This window comes from Podarcis bocagei (genome assembly GCF_964188305.1).
Source record: "Podarcis bocagei genome assembly, chromosome: 8".
Classification (NCBI taxonomy): Eukaryota; Metazoa; Chordata; class Lepidosauria; order Squamata; family Lacertidae; genus Podarcis; species Podarcis bocagei.
This window is the reverse complement of record NC_138133.1, coordinates 63751844-63775002: the sequence shown is the minus strand read 5'-3', so window position 1 is coordinate 63775002 and position 23159 is coordinate 63751844. Positions and strand designations below refer to the sequence as shown.

Below are 23159 nucleotides of genomic sequence, written 5' to 3'. Positions count from 1 at the left end.
CTCTCGGATTTCAGGCAAGGGTCTCTCACAGCCCTACTTGGGAACATCTGGGATCGAACCTGGAACTTTCTGCTTGCCTGGTGCCCCTGAGAGCCCGTCGCCCGGTTGCCATGCACCCCCACGCCCGCGGTTGTGTGAGCCTTCATTGCTTATCTTGGCCTCACACTTAGCAGAAATAAAAACACCCTGAGGAGAAGGGTATCTTGTGTCCCAGAGTGCTATGTTGTGCTGTGAGACAGTGGTTTTGAAGAGCATAAGTAAATTCAGACACCTGCCACTCCAGTCAAGAGTGGAAAAAGTAGGTCAGTTGCTGGATGTGATGCTGTTGCGGCCATCCCTCCTGGCTTAGTATCCCGCAAGATACAGCAGTGGTTCCACAAGACCATATTTCTCACTTCCCCATATATAGGATTCTTCCTTTCAGCACTATGGCAGAGAGCAAAGACCACTTTTTAAAACCTCTCCAAGTTTCCGAAAGTTATTCAAGCCTTTGAATCGCCTCTTTAGTAAATCAGTAATTTAAGAAAGGTAACTATTTATTTTGAAAATATTATACATAAAGTGCAGATATAAGTCATGCCAATATGCAGCATTTTTCCCCCCAGAAGACTAACTTTGAATAAACGGCTAATGTCATAGTTGGGTCTATCAAGGCTGACTATCTTACTGAATTTTGTATGCCTCTACAGGAGTGTCACATTCCCTGTACTTCAGAGCTCCTGCTGAATGTCACTCAAAGCAACTGTCAATCTTTTAATTTTCTCTTCCATGGCCTTTTTATTGCTTGCAGTCTCTTGCAAGAGTTGACGCATTTCTTCTTCAACTTGGTAAACCTGAAATAAAATTTACATCTGTTATAAATGACACCCTTGTGAACTTGTGGTCTGTTTGTGCAATGAAAGATACGTAAAATATAATAGGAACTTACAACATTATTTCTGAAAATGTTATAGAAAGGTAGGTATAAGTTTGAAATTGGCTGAAGAGGTTACATTTGTGAAAGCACCAACATACATTTCATGTAGACTACATAAAAGGTAATGCCAATCGTGCAAAAGCTATTACACTTTAAAAAGTTAAATATATACTTTAAATGTATACATTATACAATACATACCTGAAACATTAATGGGTTGCAACCAGGGAAAAGCATACATACAGCAGCTGATGGAAGCCGACTGCCTTTTCAGACACCTCCCGGCTTAGTAGGATTTCCCAACCCAGAGGTTTTCAACCTTTTTGAGTCCGCAGCTCCCTTCAACCAACTACATTCTCTCTGTGGCATCCCTGTGGGGCTCAGGAGCCCTATTAAGTCACCCCTTGCCTGCAGAGCTGGCAGCCTCTCACCCATTCTCAAACACCCTCCCCTTGTGGAGGCCTCCTCTCCTCTCCCCTCTCCTTGGGAGTCCCTGGGTCTCTGAGCTCCCCTCCATTCGCCTGCGGAGCTTATACCAGGGCTGCTGCAGTAGACAGCTGTGCAAGCCTTTGGGAGGCAGAGACACGAAAGAGCATCAGAGGAGGGAGGGAAGGAAAGAGGGACAGAGGTCAGTGTTCCCCATGGCACCCCTGAGCACCATTCAAGGCACCCCAGGGTGCCCACGGCACACTGATTGAAAACCACTGCCCCAACCCTTATTTTTTTTTGGGGGGGGATATGGGCTACTGGGGAAGAGAAGAAAGCCAGCTTCTGCCAACCCCCTTCTGTAGGCTTTTATTTAGATCCATTCCAATTTTCAGTAAAAGTTCCTCACAAAGACAGAGGACCACTACCAAGTACCTGCACCTACTAGAGAACACATTCATTCTTGAACTAATTTCACACAAACTTCCAAAAGTTTCCTAAATGGGAAAAAAGGGTCTCTAGCAGCCCTTTCATTTGATTTTTTAAGAATGAACAACCAACCACCATTACTGAGAATTATGCAGTGTGCTTTTCTAGATCTATCAGTACACTTATGACTTTCAGCAAGGCATCACTCGTCAACCTTAAGGCCACGTGAATACTATTCAGTAATAGGCAACAGCCAGCCCATAGAAGCTTTACAGGTTAAGCCCCATCATCTTGAATACAGACTGTGAGTAAATAGTAGTGGGTGACGTTGTCAAAAGCACAAATTTTATGTATTTTTTTCTGATCCAACTATATCAGAAGGTTGGATTTCCATATCCTGCATCCGCTGATCATTCTTCTGCAGTAGCTGCAGTAATCAAGGCGTTATCTACACACTGTTAGCAAACAAAAACTAGTAGATTTATTTGCTTAACATATTTTTTAAAAGTGAAGCAACATTTGGGTGCTTTTAGCATTATCTATCACCTTTTCATTTGCTGCCGCAATTTGCCGTTGTTTTTCATTTGCTAGCTGCAGCAATTCTGCTTGATGCGCTGCTTGCGTTGATTCAAGTTGTCTTCGGAAAGCATCATCCATAGAATGCAGCTTTTCCACCACTGCCCTAAACACAAAATGAACTCTTAAACCTATAAATCTATATCACTATTGGGATATGCATGTTGTGTAGACAACTATTCTCTTACAGTCAGAAAAAATATTCTTTACTAAGTACATCCCAGTAACTCGTTCACATATTGTAAGCAGCATTTTCTGACTGGATTTTTTTCTACTGTAATCTCAATTTTCTAGATATTTTGTTACAGAAACCACATTAGCAGAATAAAAAAATTCCTTCCAGTAGCACCTTAAAGACCAACTAAGTTAGTTCTTGGTATGAGCTTTCATGTGCATGCACACTTCTTCAGATACGAAGAAGTATCTGAAGAAGTGGTATCTGAAGAGGTGTGCATGCACACGAAAGCTCATACCAAGAACTAACTTAGTTGGTCTTTAAGGTGCTACTGGAAGGAATTTTTTTATTTTGACTATGGCAGACCAACACGGCTACCTATCTGTAACTGGAACCACATTAGCAGAGACAGTGTATGTATACACTAGAAATTTGGAGAAATATGTGAAGGGGGGAAAGCATGGATCTGTTGCAAGTTTAAACCATAAACCTCTGGGATGCCATCCATGCTTCCCATGAACAGAATTCCTCACTCAGGAAGCTCTGCTGAAAGGAAGAGGGTTTGGGGGGGGGGGCAAGAAGGCAAATTTCCTCACCACCCGCATTATTTTAATTCCTCTGGTGCAGCTGTTAGAAGGCAAAAGGGCCTATAGAGTAAGCAGTAATCATAAAAAAATGGCTTCCACCACATACTTCCAACCAAAACCTCTGTTGGATTGGAATTCCTCCAGTGAATGGAAAGAACCCTTTTTATTTTTCCCCACAGATAAAACAGAAATGTACTAGGTTTCCACAGGAGAACCCTCTTTTTACAAATACCAACCAATATTTATGTCACCTCCTAGAGTTCATAAAATTGGGCTAAAGAATTGCTTTCAAATTTTGTCAGGCTACAGATGGTCCTTTATGAATTTTCAATTTAATTAGGGATAAAAACAAACAGTATTGTAATGACAGTTGTGAGCACCTTTCACCAATGGAAGTTCCAATATATGTCCATACTGCAAACGAGAAGCTTCCCCCAAAGCCACAACCTCCATTCAGGAAAGAAAATTTCTTTCTCTAATTTATCTGAAAGACACCCTGTTCTGCAAGATCTTTCATGAAGAATACATACACCAAAAATATGACTGTCTTGAATGAATTCACAGTAATACAATCAGAAAGACAAATATAGCAACTTACTTTTGTGCCTGAATACTTTTATCTCTCTCCTCAATCAGCTGCTTCTCTTTCATATCAAAATTTTCTTTCATTTGTTTGACTTGTGCTTCCAATTTGCTCAACAATCCTCCTTTATCTTGCCACTTTTTATTCATTGCACTGAAATGTAATGGACATTTTCACAGAAGCTTCAGACACTTACTCGTACCTCAATGAAAACCATATCCCTACTTTTCAAGTTTTTGTAATGGGAAAATAAAAGTTACAGCTTCCCATCCTGCCTCAATATGGCCTACTGACACTTTAGCATTACTAATATTAATTTAGCAGCATTTAAGACATTACTAGTTAGTACCTATAAGCTTTCTTGATATCTTCAAGCTCTGTTTCTTTTTCCTGCAACTGCTGTTTGAGTTCCTCTTTCCTCTCATTTTGCCTTTCCAATTTTTCCATGAGATCATCCAACTGAGTCTCTCTTCCCTCTAGCTGCACCTGAAGTCTCTTCTGCATTTCAGTACTTTCTTCGCGGTGCTTTCTTATCTGCTCATCTCGGTCCTGTGAGGCCTTGAAAACAATTTTATCAATATATTTGCCCTGGACCACAGCTAAAACTTCAAGGTTCAAAATGGATCAACAGGAAAAACTCTGCTTACTCAGTCTCCTATAGTTAAAAGCAGAGGACGCTTGCCAGAAAAGAATGGCCATTATACCTCTATCACTTGATAACATTTGAAGACAACCCATGCACAATTGTTGTGCCATTTCTTTGCTTTCCTCTCATCATTACAAGAACCTTTACTGTATTCAATATCTGTTTTCAGGCAAGTTTGTTAAAAAAACCAACTCTTACTTCTTTCAACTTTCTAATCGTTTCTGTTTGATCCTCCACTATTTTAGACTTAATCTTCAATGCGTCGTTGTTGCGCTCGTTTTGTTTTCTCAGAGTCTCATTCTCACTAGTTAGTGCTTCTATTTTGGCTTCCAGTTTTCCCCGATCTTGAGCAAGAGATGCTCCTGGGGAGGGAGACACAAAACAAAGTCTACCTTTTCAGTGCTGCAGATAATGAAGTTAATTTGTCATGTTAACAGATTGCAAAGCAATCAAAACCACCCCACTCTTCTTCGTGTCTGAAAATTAACATTGGGCATCCAGGCTTTCTTAAATGCCTCTTTGTTTAGGCTACTGTAGTAACTGTTTGAAAACTGTTAACCTGCTTAGCTTAAGAATGAAAAAGCACACCCAAGTCTCATTAACAGAACAACCTGTTCTTAGTAAATAGTATTTTGGAAATTAATTTCTGGAAAATCATGATACTGCTGGAAGGACACCTAGACACTTTCAGCAGCTCTTATGTGTGTGATACAGGAGCATGCCAGATTGGGGATGAATGCCTCTACTGTGTAAAGCACTACCAAAACATAAAGCTGTGATGCATTAGGAAATAGATGCAAGCAATGCAGCTACGGAGCTTTTTGCCAGTACAGCCCATTGCAACACCATTAGAATGTAGACACTTTGCATTCTTACAGAGGCTTAACATGCAGGTTTAAGTTTCACTTTGTTCTTTATCAGCATCCTACCAAAGCAGAAGACAGGTATTTACCCTGTTGCGCCAACTCTTGTCCCCATATTTTCCTCTCCGCTTTTAATCCGTCAATTACAGATTCCTGGGCTGTTATCTGTGAAATAAGTTTTGATTTCTCCTGTTTAAGAAGCTCAAGTTGAATAGTCGCCTGCTTATCTTCCTCCACCATATTTTCAAGAGTTCGGATTTGACTCTGACAAAAAGAAAAAGGACACATGCCATTGTGAAAGAAGGCTTTCACTGTATTTGAAGCTGCAGTGCCATTCAATGTTTCATGCTGTTGATTGACAACAGTCTTCTGTGTATTAACACAAAATGCAGTGTATAGAAGACAACATACAAAAGTTAGATAAGCCTATTAATGCATACTCTCAAGTTGTGTGTCGTTTCTTGCTTCGATCTGACTAATTCTGCAATCTTCGTTTTTTGTTCTTTAACCAGGGATGTCAGCTCTTGGATTAGGGTGGCCGATTGCTTTTCTTTTTGCAGAGACTGAGCAAGAAGATGCTTATGTTCTGCCAGCTCAGCAGCAACATTGTCAAAGCCTTCTTTAACCTATTTCAGCAAGGGGAAACAAATTGCAAATTATTAGAAAGGTTATTGCTACGTGTGAGTTATTTCTTACTCAATAAAAACTGCAATGTAACTTTCGAATGGACAAGAGGTTAATTTGAAAACACATGACATTAAACACCGAATATTACCTTGCATTTTAGGAATAGAGAGGCTCAGTATATATTCCAAATTAAGAACTAAAAATGGATGCTGAATATCACCAGTTAGCAAAAAAAGAGAAAAGACTAAAAACTATATATAAAAGCTATAGTAAGTTCCTCAATTTAAAATAGAACTGAAATTAATGATAGCATGTAATATCTTAAAACTTAACTTTTAAGCACCTTTTCTTTGAGGATGCGGAAACTTTCAGGAAAAACATCACCAGTCATAATACATTTCTGAGCTGGAGGTGATCCTTTAAGCAGCATATGTTTGCTGAAGGATACTTTCAAGAGTTACTTGAATGAACTGAAGGAAGACAGTGACTAAGCATTTCAAACCAGGGTTCCTTCTATAGCTAAGTCAGCTCTTCTGCAGGCACAGAAAAAGTGTTTGGAGTTGTTTAGGGGCGAGATGTAATGTAACACAAGTGGGCATCTACAAATGCCACAGGGCTTCTTCCTCTTCTCTTCCTGCCTGCAGTCTCCAAAATCTGCTCCAGAGAATTGGAGGATACTGTGCAGCAGATTTTGGGGGCGTACAGGAGGTCTGGAGAGGCTTGCCTTGTTGTACAGTGGAACCTTGGTTTTCAAGCGTCTCGGAAGCTTAACATTTCGGAACCTGAACGCAGAAAACCCAGGAGTAATCGCTTCCGTTTTTGACCGCACCATGGAAGTAGAACTGCTTCCGAGGCGTGTTTTTCATTTTCCCCCACTGACTTTGCAGCCAGCCCGTTGATCCTCGGTTTCTGAACGTTCCGGAAGTCAAACAGTCTTCCGGAACAGATTTCCTTCAAAAACCGAGGTTCCACTGTACAAGCAGATTTCTGTTGCATAAGTGATCAGCTGTTGCACTAGAATCGGAAAAATCGGTATTTCTAAGAGTAAAATGAGTGTGGGGAGAATGAAGACTAGTTTTATAAGTTTTTTAAACTTTATGAAATTACTTCCTATAACACATTAGTTAGTTGCTAAAATATAATTATTGCGGTACGTGTGCAATGTATTTTTGCTTGACACAATTTAGCTTGGAAGTATCTGAAAATTTAAAAAATATATACAATACACTGATTTAAGCCAATAACAACACAAAGCCTTCAATTTTATGCACACTTACCTGAGAGTAAATCTCACTGGGACTTACTTTTGAGTAGATGTGTCTAGGCTTGCACTGTCAAGTTTCTTAATTTTGTAACTTGACAAGTGCAATCTTATCCACGTCTACACAGAAGCGAGCAGCATTGAGTTCAATGGGATTTGCTCCAAAATCAGTGCGTATTGCAGCCTGAGTGTATCCTCAAAGTTTGCATAAAAGCACTAATCAATTTTATAGCAGCTAATTAACAGATGTTTGTTTAGTAAAAACTGAATTTATTTAGTTATTAAATTTGTATACTGCCCTTCATCCGTAGATCTCAGGACAGTTCGCAACATAAAATTACAATATAAAAACCCCCAAAATATATGGATCTTATTGATTGTATTTATTTATTAAATTTATTTTTTATATATATAAAATATTCATTAAGGTTTTCAAAATATTACAAAATAGAAAAAATAAAAAAGAAGAAAATACAAAAGAGGAAAAAAAATGGTTAAAAACAACTCAATCTTTCCATTACTTATTTTTCATTAGCTTGTTTCCCGGACCTCCTCATGCCTCCCTTTTTTGTATTCCAGTTTGGTTTGTTGGTTCAGCAAATTTATTTATTAAATTTATATGCTGATATATCTTCCTCCCAAAGAAACCCAGGACAGCAAACACATGTGTGATAAAATAACGCAATAAAAATACAAACACAGATAAAATAAAATGGAGTTCCAGAGCACAGACTCTTTACAAATGTGGAATGAACTTATTGTTGCAAATGTACTGCTATGAAAAAAGGACAATCATTTCTGTTTTAGCAGAATTCCTAATATAGATCTCCTCATACACTTTCTATTTCTTACCTCAGTAAATCTTCTGGCCTCTATCGTTAATGCAAAACGAAACTCATCCTCTAGATCCTTATACTTTTGGTGCAGCAGAGTATTCTTCCCCTGCAGTTCTTTAATATGATGTTCGTGCCTCTGCTGCTCTCTAGTCACTTCTTTTGACAAAGCTTCTTGGAATTCTGAGCCGGTCAATGTAACTCTAGTTTCAAGTTCTTTTCTGGAATAACAAGACCTATGAGTAAGAAGCTACACAGTAAAATAAATGAGGAGTGCATGTCTGCAGATGGGAGCTCTTCCATACAGTGGTACCTCGGGTTACATACGCTTCAGGTTACATACGCTTCAGGTTACAGACTCCACTAACCCAGAAATAGTGCTTTAGGTTAAGAACTTTGCTTCAAGATGAGAACAGAAATCATGCGGCGTCAGCAAGAGGCCCCATTAGCTAAAGTGGTGCTTCAGGTTAAGAACAGTTTCAGGTTAAGAACGGACCTCCGGAACGAATTAAGTTCTTAACCCGAGGTACCACTGTACTTCTTAGTTCTTAGACACAACGTATGCGGAGATGAGGCTCAAACGGTTCTTCAGATCACAGATGTTAATTCAGATACAAGACTGCCTGGATAGCTCTTCACTTACAACCATTTCTTACCACAAGGACTTTCTCCCTTTAAAAAGGCATCTTTGTCAGTTTATAATCTTTCTAAAAACAGCAAATGGTAGTTTCGGTTTGCTGGGAAAACCTAATGAATTCTTCTTTATGAAGTACAGAATTAACTGTCTCTGCACACTCTCTCTTTTAATAAAATATTCTACTGTCTGACACAAAGCTGACCTTTTTTTTTTTTAATGCACAACTAATGTATACCCGTGCTTTCTGGATTGTCTTGAGACACATACCTGTGTTCCTGCTCTCTCAGCATAAGAAGTTCATGGACTTGTTCCACCTTCTCTTTTTGTTGCTGCAAAGAAATTCGAAGCAATTGCACTTCTCTCTCTGAAGCTGAAACTTTTAATTCTGCAGCTTGAATTTGCTTCCTCTGTGCAATGTATCAAAGGAAGATAAGGAACACACTATCATGGTTGCTGAGAGTTGGTACTACAAGCAAAACATCTTGGCGGAGCTGCCAGCTTCACCATGAGACATCATAGAAATCTTTCTGGCTAGCATGTACTCCTACCCCCTAAAAAACCCATGAAGCAATTGGGCTTGAAAACAGCCTTATGTCAGTAGAAATGCAAGAGAGTTTCAAGTCAAATTGCCATGCGGTTTTGTGTGTGTGTGTGTGTGTGTGTGTGTGTGTGTGTGAGAGAGAGAGAGAGAGAGAGAGAGAGAGAGAGAGAGAGAGAGAGAGAGAGATTGGCAGGCAGGCAGGCAGAGGCAGCAGAGATTGAAGATGGAGAATTAAGCATCAATATTTCTATCCTCAGCTGCAAACTCCATGAAGATCTGGCTTTGGCTTTGTCCTCCTTTCCTATATCTGCTTTTTGATGTAGCACAACTAGCAAGTGGCACTGGGAGTTGGGCAGAAGGTACCATGGCTCTCAGGCTGAAAGAGCTTCCCCTCCCATGGAATACACTTTTACATTACTCCCCATGCCCCCCAATCACATCTTTCATTGTTTGGCTCACACTCATATCCATAGTACCATTCAATAGCTTTATTCAACATAAAGTTGAACATATATAGCCACACATCCCTGCAATTATACAGGAAGCTTTTGAAGGTCTTTCAAATTTCAGTGATGCCCTGTGCAAGGTCAAGGATAGCCCCCCCCCCATCGCCTTCCGTTCTGCTTAATACACTATGTATGTCATAGTTGTAACATCCTGTGGTGCCCCCTAGGCTCAGTGCCCGCTGTAGCGGAACTGGTTGTGCTGCCCTATAGCCAACTCTAGCTTTTGTACGAATGGAGCTGCACAAGGTTTACTATGTGGCAGTAATTTTTCCAGCTGTAGAGATTACAGGAGCTGGATATGGTGATGCTCTCCCAATGCAAATGCAGGGTTATTTAGTTCTTTGCTCGATGTCATGTTACATCAGCAATGGGAGAATGAAAATACTGACACTCCAGTACTAGAACACACCAGATAAAACAGAATCTTAACATGCCAATGGTCTTAACCAAAATATGCTCTAGAAAATTTTGAGTTCCAAATCTATGTAGGAGACAGAATTTTGGCAGGTGCAACTCATCATGCAGAGGTGTTGAGAGATAAGATAAAATAGACCAGTCCTCCCTTACACCTGATTAACTGAACTGTAAGTACTTATTTTCTTCAGTGAGAAACAAAGGTTGTACCTCTGAAGCTTGCCGCTGTGCTCTTTGAGTCTCCACTTTGGACAGCGTTTCTTCTAAAGTCTGAAGTGCCTTTTGTTGATCCTCCACTTTATGTCGTGATTGATCTAGTTCCCTGTGAAGTCGTTCAACTTCATCTTTCAGATGCTGAATGTCCACCTGAAGTTTGGTTTTCGCATTTCTTTCTCTCAAAACCAGCTCTTTTAGCCTGAAAAACATCCCGTTCATTCAAAATCATCCCGTTCATTCAAAATCACTACTTTTTCAAAGTAAGAAGTGGCGCTGTTTAGGAATGTATGAAGAGATGCCACCATAGTATTGTATAGCTTTCGATACTCGGTGTATCACTTAAGGTCAAATCACAGTTGGCATTTCCAAAGCATATAGGCAAGCCATGCTTTAAACCTGCTCATCTGCTCCCCGACTCCCAGTACTCAGCTTCTGACATTCACTCCCATCTCCATGGAACAGCAACCTCCAGAAGCAAAGGGCCAGACATAACTATGGCTTGTCCATTCAGATATCATGCCAGAACAGTTCAGCTTCCTTAACCATGATTTGGCATGATGTCTAAGTTGAGCTGTAGTTAGACAATGGATTTATTTTTTACATATTAAAATTATTATATACCACCTTTCATTTTAAAAACAAAGGCAGATTATAGGAAAATAAAAAAGCCATTTTAAAAAGCCGTATCAGCAAACATCAGTTGCTATTAAAATAGCCAGAAATGCTAGGATCCAGTCAGGAAAAGCTTGGGTGAAAAGGTATGTTTTTAGTCACTGGCAGAAGCACCCAATAGTCGGTGCCTAAGTGATCTCCGGTCAAATTACTGTTTCCTACAATATTTGCTCCCAACCTAAGCAATGAGTTGTATTAATAGTTGATAGAACTAAGTGAGGAGGGGAAAGCTTTTCCAGAAGGGCAATGAGAAAGCACTCAAAGTTCAAGAGGCAGAACTGTAAATATTTAACTCAGGAGTTAAATCATCTGCCTAAAACTACTGGCATATACTTTGGCATCCAGCTTTGTCCAGTTTCAGCATTTCTGCATCAAGCTTGTAGAAGACCTTTTGTTGCTGTATTCCAAGTGAGATTCTATCTGGCACAGTAGTACCCATGCTAAATTGCAGGGTTTCAGGGAGGAGCATTTTTCAGTCTTACCTGGAGAAGCCAAGGATTGAGCATGGAACATTTCACATGCAAAGCATATTCCTCTACCACTGAGCTATGGCCTCCTTGTCAAATCCTCATAGCAAGGTCCAGGTATGTCCATTAGGGTTGTGAATATTCCAACATCCCCACAAGCACAGAACACACAAAACTTGACAATAGATGCTGAATTCAGCAGCTTGGCTTTCACTTTCCTTTACAGAAAAACAAGCAACTTTTCTGTTCTTATAGGCCGAAAAGGATGTGGAATTATCCAAGTGACAAACATTCACAAGAAGGTGAGTGGGAACTGCAAAGGTAGCTTAATAGCAAACACAGCCCAATATATATTTTAAGTGGACATGGTCATCATCAGGAAATAACGGCCTGATTCACACATTACACTAAGCCATGGTTTGTTTGACAAACCACAAGTTTGCTACAAGAATGAAGTTGTCCCACAGATGTTCACACAAACCACTTCAGAGGATTCTAGAAACCATGGCTTGTTTCTACAAAGTTTGTTCTGCAGCTGCTATGGCCTTTGTAGTTTGGTGATCAAACAAACCTTAGCTAAGGAAGGGTTCGTATGTAATGTCAAGTCACAGTTAAAACAAACCAAGGTGCAGAAGCCAACAGCAACAAGCTACGCCTTCACATATTGTTGGCAGTAACAAACTATAGTTAAGCCACAGGGAAAGGCTCAGATGATTTTTTTTAAAGCCCATTGGTAAATAAACCAAGAATTAGCATTTTGTGCAAACCAGACCAATATCTGAAATGCAATGTTGTAAAAGTAATATTCTTTTTTTTTGAAGGATAAACTATGCACAGAAGTTTTGCAGATAATCCTCAGAGTTATTTGCATATATTCAAATGCCAGAAGTGCTAAGAAGGATTTTTCAAACACACTTCAAAATTATTTGAAGGTGAAGTCAATTATAATATTGCTAATATTATCACCCTGATGACGAGGTTGATCAGTTTTCTGAAAAGCTGCACCTCCATCCACCTTTGACACAATGTGTTCTCCCCTTGAAGGGCAGTAGCACAGAACAGGATTGTGGAAGATTTATAGCCTAAAACACACTGAAAGTTATTGATTTGCAAATAAACCTATAGACACCTACAGAAACTTGCAAGTGGGGAAAAAAACTGGTAATAAATTAATTTTCAGAAGGTCATTTGAACATGCTGGATCCTTACCGGTCTGTAGTATACACAGCCATACTTTGAATACCCTTTTCTTCTTTTGCTTGGTCCTGCAGCTCTTTGATATTTTCTCTCAGTTTCTTTTCAGCTTGTTCAGCCTTCCACCTTTTCTCTCTCTCCTGATCCAGCTCTTGAATCAGTGCCTGAACAAGACAGAGATCCCATATACTCCAAAGGAGAAACTACAAATGCAGAAGAATTGCTTCTACTAAGAAGAAAGGTGGATGCATTTTGGGGCAGGAAGGGTGTTGGCGCAGAAGGGAGATGATAGACACCCACTTTATTCTCCCGAAAGATAATGTGCTATGTGGCCATGACTCTGACACTGCAAGCCGCTACACTATAGGAAGGGTTTAAAAACTAGGCTACTAGGCAGTTAAGGCAAAGGGATTGCTTTCGCTTAACAACTAACAAATCCCAACTTTAAAAACCAATGTTGGGCATATCAAGAAATGATCTACTGCAGCTCCAAATAAGTAGAAGAATGAAGGTCAGCAAAGGTAAAGTCTAGTAATGCTGGAAAAGAAACAATGGGTTTCATAAAAGCATGAGAATGTCCATGTGACAATGGTAGTCAGGTGCATACTGCAAAAGAAGAGCCAGTTTTGAGGTTCAAAACAGCAAGTAGAATGCTGAAGGAGGTGCTGATTCAAGGAGAAAACATGAGAAAGCAGATGTGAGAGACGTACTGCACTTCAAAGTTTAGTCGCTCTCTGTACCATAAGCTGCTTCTGAAAATATCTCTACAGATGTATTTCTGTGATCCTATAGTGATATCTATAAGCCGATTCAGCTGCAAGAGATCCTGTGCTCAGTGGACCAACAGCTAGAACACTCATGTTGCCTTACAAGTTTAGGGGTTCTCTCCACTTCGATTTAGAAAGTTACTCCTACTTCTGTTGATCAATATTTATATTAGTGCCAGTTTTTATGGCTAGTGTGAAAACCATGTTAGCCTTAAGTACCTTGACGTAATAAAAGAGTAAAATATACCTACCCTGTAAGTCGACTCTTCTTGAGTACTGGAATCTAAACGTTTTAGTTTTTTCATTTGGTTTTTCTGCACACCCAAATTCTTGGGCGATCTCCCCACTAAATCTGAGTTCGGAACTTCTGAAGTTGGACTTGAATTTTCTTCCTCTTTAACTTGAGATCCTCGAGTTTTTGACTTTACACAAGTCTGCTCTCCTGCCCTAAAACGATACATAAATTAAACTCACATATCAATACCTGGACAAAAAAACTTCCAGATGTTACCAAATGCATTTAGAATGCCTTCTAAATACTTAAAGGAGAATTTTCTGTGCTTTTACTTGATCATAAAGGAGCACACAAAACCATTTCTGTTGTATTTTTAACACCCAAACTGCTCTCCGATTGAACTATTATTATTATTTATTAAATTTGTATATTGCCCTATACCTGCAGGTCTCAGGGCGGTTCACAGGATAAAACCATGATATAAAAACACAGAATACATAAAATAAAGATAAAAACAGCCCCCCCCCAAACCCCCCACATTTTAAAAGGCCACTGAATGTCAGTCAACCAAAGGCCTGATTAAAGAGGAATGTTTTTGCCTGGCGCCTAAAGATATATAATGAAGGCACCAGGCAAAACTCCCCGGGGAAAGCATTCCACAAATGGGGAGCTATTGCAGAAATGGTCCATTCTTGTGTTGCCGCACTCTGGACTTCTTGTGGAGGAGGCACAACGGGCCTCTGAAGATGATCTCAGGGTACCAACTAGAAGTACCTAAAAGTCCACTGAAAACATTATTTTAGACATGCCTATTCAGAAATCCACCAAGTTCAATGAGGCTTACTCCCAAGTAAATGGGTAAAAGACTGCATGTGAATATGGAAGCACACATCAACAAACTGAAGATACCTGTCTGAAATTTTGCCTCTCTGAGAATGGTACTTTGTAGACGAAGTGGCTTTTCGATAACTGGGGATCTTGCTCCTTTTAGCTACCTTTCTGTTCTCTTTCCCACTTTCACCACCACTCTCTGAAGTGAGATCTGTGTCCCTTTTTGCTTTGAGAACATTAAGAGCAACGCCAGCCTTTGAAGTATTAGTCACCTAAAAATAAAAGGATTTAGAGCTCATTTTTTATCTTACTTGATCTTTAGACCTATTACTTTTAGACTGTCTTGGGTAGCTGATTAAACTGAATGCCACTTACAGCAGGATAATCTGTGAAAATGTATTAACTCCAAAAGTAAGAAGTGTCCATTATTACTTCAAGCAGCAATTAAGCGAGGTTCTTCTTCCCTTTAAGTTCCCAAAATACCCAGCCTAAGCTCCTCAACTACAAGCTTCAGCACTTTCCACTCAGACCATAAGAACAATTTTGCTCTCAAGCGCATGACTCATACTGCACTCTGAAGCTTATTCGCACTGCAGTTCTGGGACTACAGAAGCTCAAGTGGCTTGTTGATCATACTCTGTCTGAAGTCATGGACTACAGACCTTTCAATTCAGACCTTTGGTATTAAAGCAAGAAGAATGAGCGAGAAGCAACCAAATGGAAAAAAATGGGTGGGGAAGTCAATTGTTTCAGACAAGTCAGCTGGTAGCTTTGCTGCAGTCATCCCAAGCCTCTATAAATAGGTGCACAAGATATAAACTATATCTATGTCACATAGAGCAACTGTTTCAAATGTAACTCTACGGCTGGATCTACACTGATCTGTAAAAATGTTATTAAATATAGCATTATATAACTCTCAATGCAGTTTCCCATTGTTGAAGGCTCACTGCTCCACAGCGCCCTCTGTGTCTCACTTTAATAATGCATTTTAACGTTATAAACAACCAGTGTAGATCCATCTTACATTTGGGGAAGATCTGTAGCTCAGTGGTAGAACACCTGCCTTTCAGAACGACCCAAGTTTCATTCCCGGCACCTCCAGGTGAGGCTGGGAGAGATGCAAAGTCAATGTAGACAATACTGAACTAGATGGGACTATTGTCTGACCAGGTACAAGGCTGCTTCGTATGTTCCAATGCTCATCAGCAAACAGATATCTGTCAAGCCAGAGGGGGAAATGTAAACCGTTACCTTTTCCAGCAGCTGTGATATCTGATCCTCTAGTTTTTTTATTCTCATGTCACTGTCCAGTTTAATTCTTTCTGGCTCGGAAGAGGATATGGCCTCAGGGGAAGAGCTAGTGGCGGGCCAGGTTGGCGTACAGGCACGCTGGCGAAACTGAGCTAACACCTCATCAATACGGGGTGTCATCACTGGCAAATTGATACAAGTCTGTTTAAAAGAAACAAAGCATAAGTGATGAGGAGTGGGGGGCGGGACGTACCCTGCTTTGACATTTTCAAAGACAAAAAGGCCCCCCTCCACTGCCCTCCACACACATGCAGGAGTCACAGCACCTCATCTTCATCTGCAGGAGAACTGGATGAAGCCAAGCAGTCCAAAAGGCCTTCTAAGCACTTCAGATCTGTTGAATTTGCTTCTGCCAAGTTTACTGGTTCACCAAATATATTCCTTCCATCTAGGATGGTTAGCTGGGGTAAAGCCTGAAGGAGGATCTCTCTGTAGCCTAAGAAGAACAGAGAAGCTAATAATAATAATAATAATAATAATAATAATAATAATAATTTTTATTTATACCCCGCCCTCCCCAGCCAAAGCCGGGCTCAGAGCGGCTTACAAGCAATAATAAAAACAAGTTAAATGATTACAACTTAAAAACAACATTAAAAAAACATTAAAATATTGAAACATTAAAATATTAAAATGTAGCCTCATCGCAGAGGGAGAAGGAAAAGAAAAAAGAGAGGGAGGGAATCAAATTGGCTCCAATCCAAAGGCCAGGCGGAACAACTCTGTCTTACAGGCCCTGCGGAAAGAAATCAAATCCTGCAGGGCCCTGGTCTCATGAGGCAGAGTGTTCCACCAGGCCGGAGCCAGAGTTGAAAAGGCCCTGACTCTGGTTGAAGCCAATCTAACTTCCTTAGGGCCCGGGACCATAAGGGTGTTGCTATTTATGGACCTTGAGGTTCTCCGTGGGGCATACCGGGAGAGGCGGTCCCATAAGCACGAGGGTCCTAGGCCGTAAAGGGCTTTAAAGGTCAAAAGCAGCACCTTAAATCTGATCCTGTACTCCACCGGGAGCCAGTGCAGCTTGAAAAGCACTGGGTGAATATGCTCCCATGGCAGAGACCCCGTGAGGAGCCTCGCTGCAGTATTCTGCACTCGCTGGAGTTTCTGGGACAGCTTCAAGGGCAGCCCCGCGTAGAGCGAATTACAGTAGTCAAGCCTGGAGATGACCGTCGCATGGATCACTGTGGCCAGGTCGGGGCGGGAAAGGTAAGGGACCAACTGCTTGATGCGGCGAAGGTGGAAAAATGTCGCCTTGGCTGTTGCTGTAACTTGCGCCTCCATGGAAAGGGAGGCGTCAAGGATTACACCCAAACTCTTAACGGAAGGCAATGGCACTAATTGGGCCCCCGCAAGAGAAGGGAGTTGGTCCCTCATCCCCATGCCATCCCAACCCAGCCATAGGACCTCTGTCTTCAAAGGATTTAGTTTCAATCGGCTCCCACAAAACCATCCAGCCACAGCTTCCAAGCATCTGGTCAGTGTGTTCGGGGCTGAGTCGGTGTGGCCATCCATCAGCAGATAGAGCTGAGTGTCATCCGCATATTGGTGACAGCCCAGCCCAAAGCTCCGGATAATCTGGGCAAGGGGGCGCATAAAGATGTTAAAAAGCATTGGGGAGAGGATTGCGCCCTGCGGCACTCCACACACCAAGGAGTGGCGCGACAACATTTCCCTCCCTAGTGCCACCCTCTGTCCCCGACCAGAGATAAAAGAGCACAGCCAGTTACGGGCTATGCCCTGTATCGCCACGTCTGCGAGGTGGTGGTCCAGAAGATCATGATCAACCATGTCAAAGGCTGCTGACAAATCTAAAAGGATCAACAGTCCTGACCCGCCTCGATCCAGCTGTCTACGGAGATCGTCTGTTAGGGCAACCAGAGCCGTCTCGGTCCCAAAACCAGGACGGAAACCGGACTGAAATGGATCTAAAGCCGATGTTTCCTCCAGAAACCTACCAAGCTGTTCAGCAACCGCTCTCTCAATTACCTTACCCAGATATGGAAGATTTGAAACTGGGCGGTAATTGGATAGGTCTAAGGGATCTAATGAAGTTTTCTTTAAGAGTGGACATACCACTGCTTCCTTCAGTTCCCCTGGGAATGTCCCCGTGTCAAGGGACAAATTGATAATTTCAACCAGGGGGGTCCGCGCAACATCTGGACACTCCCTAATCAGCCAAGACGGGCACGGATCAAGGAGGCAGGTGGTGGGCCTACTAACTTTGGAGGAATCTATCCACATCAGCAGGGAGTATTCAATCGAAATGGTCCAACACTGGACCTGAAGTCAGTTGAGGGGCCTCCAGTTCAGTCACTGTATCTAAATTGGCAGGGAGGTAACGGCGGAGCAACAGGACTTTCTCCGCAAAAAAGCTTGCGAATGCCTCACAGCTGTGGGTCAAATTTGTGCTTAAATTTGGTTGTCCTCCTAAGGACGTTATTGATCTAATTATTCTAAAAAGTTGTGCCGGGCGAGAGCTAGCGGATGCAATGGAAGCCACAAAGTAAGACTTCTTAGCAGCTTTCATAGCCATCTCATAGGCTTTCATAAGCGTCCTATAAGATGTTCTTGAGGCTCCGTCACGAGCTCCGTCACGAGCTCCATGCTTTAGTCTAAACATCACCAACAGTGAGGCAAATTCATTTCAGTATAGCATATCTGACTATCCCAATACCAGATGGATGGGGAACCAGTTTCCCTAGCAGATGCTTTGGGCTACAACTCCCCATCATCCCAAACAATTGGCTGTGCTGGCTGAGGCTGATGGGAGTTGGAATCAAGTACAGTGGTACCTCGGGTTACATACGCTTCAGGTTACATACGCTTCAGGTTACAGACTCCGCTAACCCAGAAATAGTACCTCAGGTTAAGAACTTTGCTTCAGGATGAGAACAGAATTCGTCTTCCGTGGCACAGCAGCAGCAGGAGACCCCATTAGCTAAAGAGGTGCTTCAGGTTAAGAACAGTTTCAGATTAAGAACGGACCTCCGGAACAAATTAAGTACATAACCCGAGATACCACTGTATCTGGAGGGTCACAGGTTCCCTATCCTTGTATTATCTGAAACACCATTCACTGAAGAACTAAATTATAGGCTCCAATCCATTCCCGAGATGTTCTTCTGGCAGCCGAAAGCCTCAACCGCTCGCAGAAGGGCTATTTCTGAATGGAGCAAAAGAGCACCGCATGAGAAGATTTCAAAGCAGTTCTGCTGTTTGCGCAAGCTCTTTCTCAAGACTTTTTCATTGTTCACTGAACTTTATATGGTACAGTCTGCGTCTTTCTTCTCAGCATGTTTTTTTATATTGCAATGCACCCTTATGAATATTTTGCTTATTAAAATACTTATAACCCGCCCTATAATGGATCTCAGGGCGGAATACAAAAACAGCAAATTGCAAACCTGCTATAGCCATTAATTTTAAAATCAAGCAAACATCAATACTAAGCTGCAGTCAAAGGTTTCCCCGGTGCTGAACTAAGATCAACGCTAGCGTCAGCCTGGCATCTGAGGGGGAGACATTCTATAACTGGGGTGCCACAGCCATGCTGCAAGAAGTCTTCTGCAACCTTAGCACAATAATTCATGGACCAGCACTTGTGCTTTTCTCTTTCTGCCAACAGTTATCTGAATCCAAGTCATGATCTGGTGATCAGCTGGAAATGCCGATCTTCAAAATGCAAATAGAGTGAGTCATAAATGTTTCCTGTGCGCTACTCTTACCTATTTTTGCACACACTGGGTTACTTTTTCCACTCTTCTCCAAAGAAAGATTTGACAGGTACTGTAATCCCACCAAGCACTGGAGTAAATGGTTAATATTACTTATACAATTGCCGTGTAGCTCAAGAGAACTAATTTTAAAATTGGCTCCACGAAGGTACAAAAGTCCTGTAAAAACAGACACAGTATGTCAAAAAACATTTTCAACAAGAAGGTGTGTAAAGACAAGGAAATCCCTTCTGGATCAAGCCAAGGGCTCATCTAGACCAGGATCATGGTCTCACAATGGCCAAATATGATTCTCAGCAACTGGAATTTGGAAGCATAGTGGAGGTAAAACACAGGCATCATGGCTAGTAGCCACTGATGGTCTCAGCCTCCTTGAATTTGTCTAATCCTCTGTTGATGCCACCCAAGTTGGTAGCCATCACTGTTTCCTGAGGGAATGAGTTCTGTAGCTGAAACGATGTGTTATGTGGAAAAAGTAATTCCTTTTAGAATAAACCACTTTTCTTCCTTTCCTTTTGTAAAATACCCCATGAACACTTTATTGGCAATTGTTAGATGTATGCAGCGGCAATAACAATTCTCGCAAAGCCATCATGGGAGTTAAGTCACATCAAACATAGTAAGACTTACTTCCAAGTAGATATGCAGAGGGATGAGCTGCAAAAATCTCTTACCTGTAAGGTCATGTATGCGGTTGTAAGACAAATTCAATCTAGTTAAGTTAAACAGCTTTTCCAGTCCTGGGAAAGAAAAAGGTAAACAAAAAAATCACTGACCACAGAGATCAGATGAAGAATATATGCCATTAAGATAATGTAGAAAAAAGATAAAGTCGCAACAGTTACAGGGGTCCACAGTTTAGGGTTGGTCGGCAGCCAAGCCAGAATTTATGGTTACTGTCTCTTGTTCCTGACCTCACATTATGTCCCTAGTGTCCTGGGCTCCTTCGGGAGGAAGAGTGGGATATAAACTTAATAAACAAATTATGTCTCCAGTTCTGAGGTCCAACACAATTGTAAGACGACACTCCCACTACTTTCTATCTCAGCTTGGAACTGGGGAAGGAAACAGAGGATTGTTTGAGGACTGGGCTAGCAAAGCACTTGGAGCATCTTGACAGAGTTGCCAAGAACCACCATAGGAAGCCCCAACTTTCCAATCCAGCTTGGAGGTGGGGAGGAGAGGGGTCTTCCTCTTATAAGTAATTATAAAACAAAATAGCATGAGTTTTTATAAGAACATTTAACTAAGTCCCGGTTCTGGGAGAAAGGCATAAATGAATAAAATAAATAATAATAAGTTCACAAGCCAGTGGGTTGTGTTTGAGTGAGAAACAAACAAGTTACAAACCAGGTGTAGGGTACCGGATGTTGCTGAACTACAACTCCCAACATCCCCAGTCATTGGCTATGCTTGTTAGGGCTGATGAGAGCTGCAGTCCAGCAACACTGGGAGGGCCAGAGGTTCCCCACCCCTGCCATAAACTAGAGTTTGCAATTGAACAAACAGTAAACCAGCACACACTGTTGAACTGCTCCTACTGCATTCCTCCTGAGCACAAGTAGGAGCAACAAACCACAAGCCTTGGCTTATTGTAACATGTGAACCAGGATTTGGAGTTTATTTCCTCTCTAAGCAAACCAAGATCTGAAGCCAAGCACTGGTTCACACACTGTAGTAAGCCAAGGCTTGTGATTTGTTACTCCTGCTTACACTAGGGGAGGAGTACAGCAGGAGCGATCTGGAAGCTTGCACTAGCACTGATTTTCCGTGTCATCCAAACACAGTCATTACATGTGACATGCACACTAGGAACAGAAAACCAGTCAAGCCAAGGACTAACCTTCAACCTTTGTTATCAAGTTGCAAGCTAAGTTTAAGGTACGCAGGTTGGTCAGGGAACTCAGCCCTTCAATCCGATGTATGCGATTGGATGAGAGATCCAGATGCTGCAAGTTCAACATATGACCAAGACTTTCAATTCTGGAGATCTGGTTACTGTGCAAGTTGAGCGTGTGAAGTTCTGAGCTTAAAGGTATCTCCGCTAAACTACAAATGAAAAAGCAAATGGTATTAGGATGTAATAATTTTTTTTGGGGGGGGAGGCAATAGAGAATCCTACCGTAATTAATAAAAATAAGCAGTAAGTAGCCTATCTCAAATGGTCTGCAAGGCAGGTAAGCATGGTCATTTCCAGTGCTCAGGCCTGGCTCTCTACTCTGGCTACTTGTGCTCAGTTAGGCTGCACTCGCTTGGGGATGAAAGCCAATGTGATGTATGACCAGCTTTCTGCTTGGACTGGGGAGAGATGCAAGTTCAGATCCCCACACAGTTGTGAAAAGTCAATGGAGGATCCTAGGCCAATTCTTCTTTCTCACTGCTACCCCACAGGGTGGTTGCTGTGAGAATTAAATGGTGGAACTGCCCATGCATTTTCACCCCGCTCTTCCCATAAGGTTCATCTCATCACAACTTCCAATCTTCACAAGCCTGTGAATTAGAGCTATGCGCTGTGGGTTAAACCACAGAGCCTAGGACTTGCCAATCAGATGGTCGGTGGTTCGAATCCCCGCGACGGGGTGAGCTCCCGTTCCTCGGTCCCTGCTCCTGCCAACCTAGCAGTTCAAAAGCACGTCAAAGTGCAAGTAGATAAATAGGTACCACTCCAGTGGGAAGGTAAACAGTGTTTCCGTGCGCTGCTCTGGTTCACCAGAAGCGGCTTAGTCATGCTGGCCACATGACCCGGAAGCTGTACGCCAGCTCCCTCGGGCAATAAAGCAAGATGAGCGCCGCAACCCCAGAGTCATCAGCGACTAGACCTAATGGTCAGGGGTCCCTTTACCTATGCAATTACCATGGCAACCTGTCCATTCACTTAAGCTTCATGTTTAAATGGGAATCTTAAACCCAGGCCTTGCTGGATCGTTGTTCCGATGGGACATTCAATATACTTCCAACTAAGCATAGGAACGCTCAGCGGAGCGATTTGTGGCCATTAATGTTAAAAAAACCCAGCCGTGGGAAATGTCCCCCCGGAGCCTTCCTTCCCTGGATGCCCCAAGCTTCTTTCGCTTGATGGTTCATCCTGCCCTGCTGCGACCCGAACCAACGGATTCCAATTTCCTGCATTACGGGGGGTTGGACTAGATGACCCCTGGGGACCCCTCCCAACTCTAGGATTCCGTGACTCCGCTGCAGCCGCTCACCTCTTGACGCCTTTGTCCATGAGGCTGAGCTCCCCCGAGGCCGCTCCGGGCTCCGCCATCCCGCTCCCGTCGGCGCCGCCTCTTCCCTCGGAGCTGCCCCTCTCCCTCAGCCGCCGCGGCGTTTGCCGCCCTCCGCTTCAAATCCCTCCCACCCCGTCGCTGGGACAACCGCGCCCGCGCAAGGCATGACGGGAAGCTCGAAGCTCCTCCCGGCGGCTCTTCCCTGCGAGCGAGGAGAAAGCGAACCATAGCGCTATGCCAAAAAGAATAGATACGCACGTCGCCTGAGCACTTCCGGGACGGAAGTAGGATGCGCCGCAGGACTCTGCGCGTTTCTCCTACTACAGGAAGGGAAAGTGAGGGGTAGTGCTTGGGGCTTTGCGCCACGATTCAGAAGGGCCGGGGCTCTTCTCCCCAACTCAGTTTCTTAGGGTTTACATATCTCTCAGGTTGTTTGGCAAGGGGGGGAAAGGTGTAAGTCTATGGATAGGATAAAAGGTGAT

The 23159-nt window shown here is 42.4% G+C and overlaps 1 protein-coding gene across 3 annotated transcripts; it reads right to left on the bottom strand.

Moving 5' to 3' along the window:
* Window positions 1–518: 518 nt before the first annotated feature.
* LRRCC1 (leucine rich repeat and coiled-coil centrosomal protein 1) lies at window positions 519–22802 on the bottom strand. Of its 3 annotated transcripts, none has more exons than XM_081205711.1 (19): window positions 22657–22802; window positions 21294–21499; window positions 20125–20190; window positions 19442–19609; window positions 15983–16152; window positions 15657–15857; window positions 14481–14674; window positions 13588–13783; window positions 12585–12733; window positions 10231–10435; window positions 8827–8966; window positions 7942–8143; window positions 5642–5827; window positions 5291–5465; window positions 4537–4700; window positions 4042–4250; window positions 3708–3845; window positions 2318–2453; window positions 519–833 (listed from the first exon to the last, which is right to left on the bottom strand). In XM_081205711.1, exons 1-19 carry the CDS (start codon window positions 22713–22715, stop codon window positions 711–713), a joined length of 3087 nt encoding a protein of 1028 aa, XP_081061837.1. In that variant the 5' UTR covers window positions 22716–22802; the 3' UTR covers window positions 519–710. The 3 variants fall into 3 exon arrangements, with proteins under 3 accessions (XP_081061837.1, XP_081061838.1, XP_081061839.1); XM_081205712.1 differs by having other exon boundaries at window positions 8827–8888; XM_081205713.1 differs by having other exon boundaries at window positions 21294–21494; window positions 22657–22743.
* Between the last annotated feature and the right edge of the window lie 357 nt (window positions 22803–23159).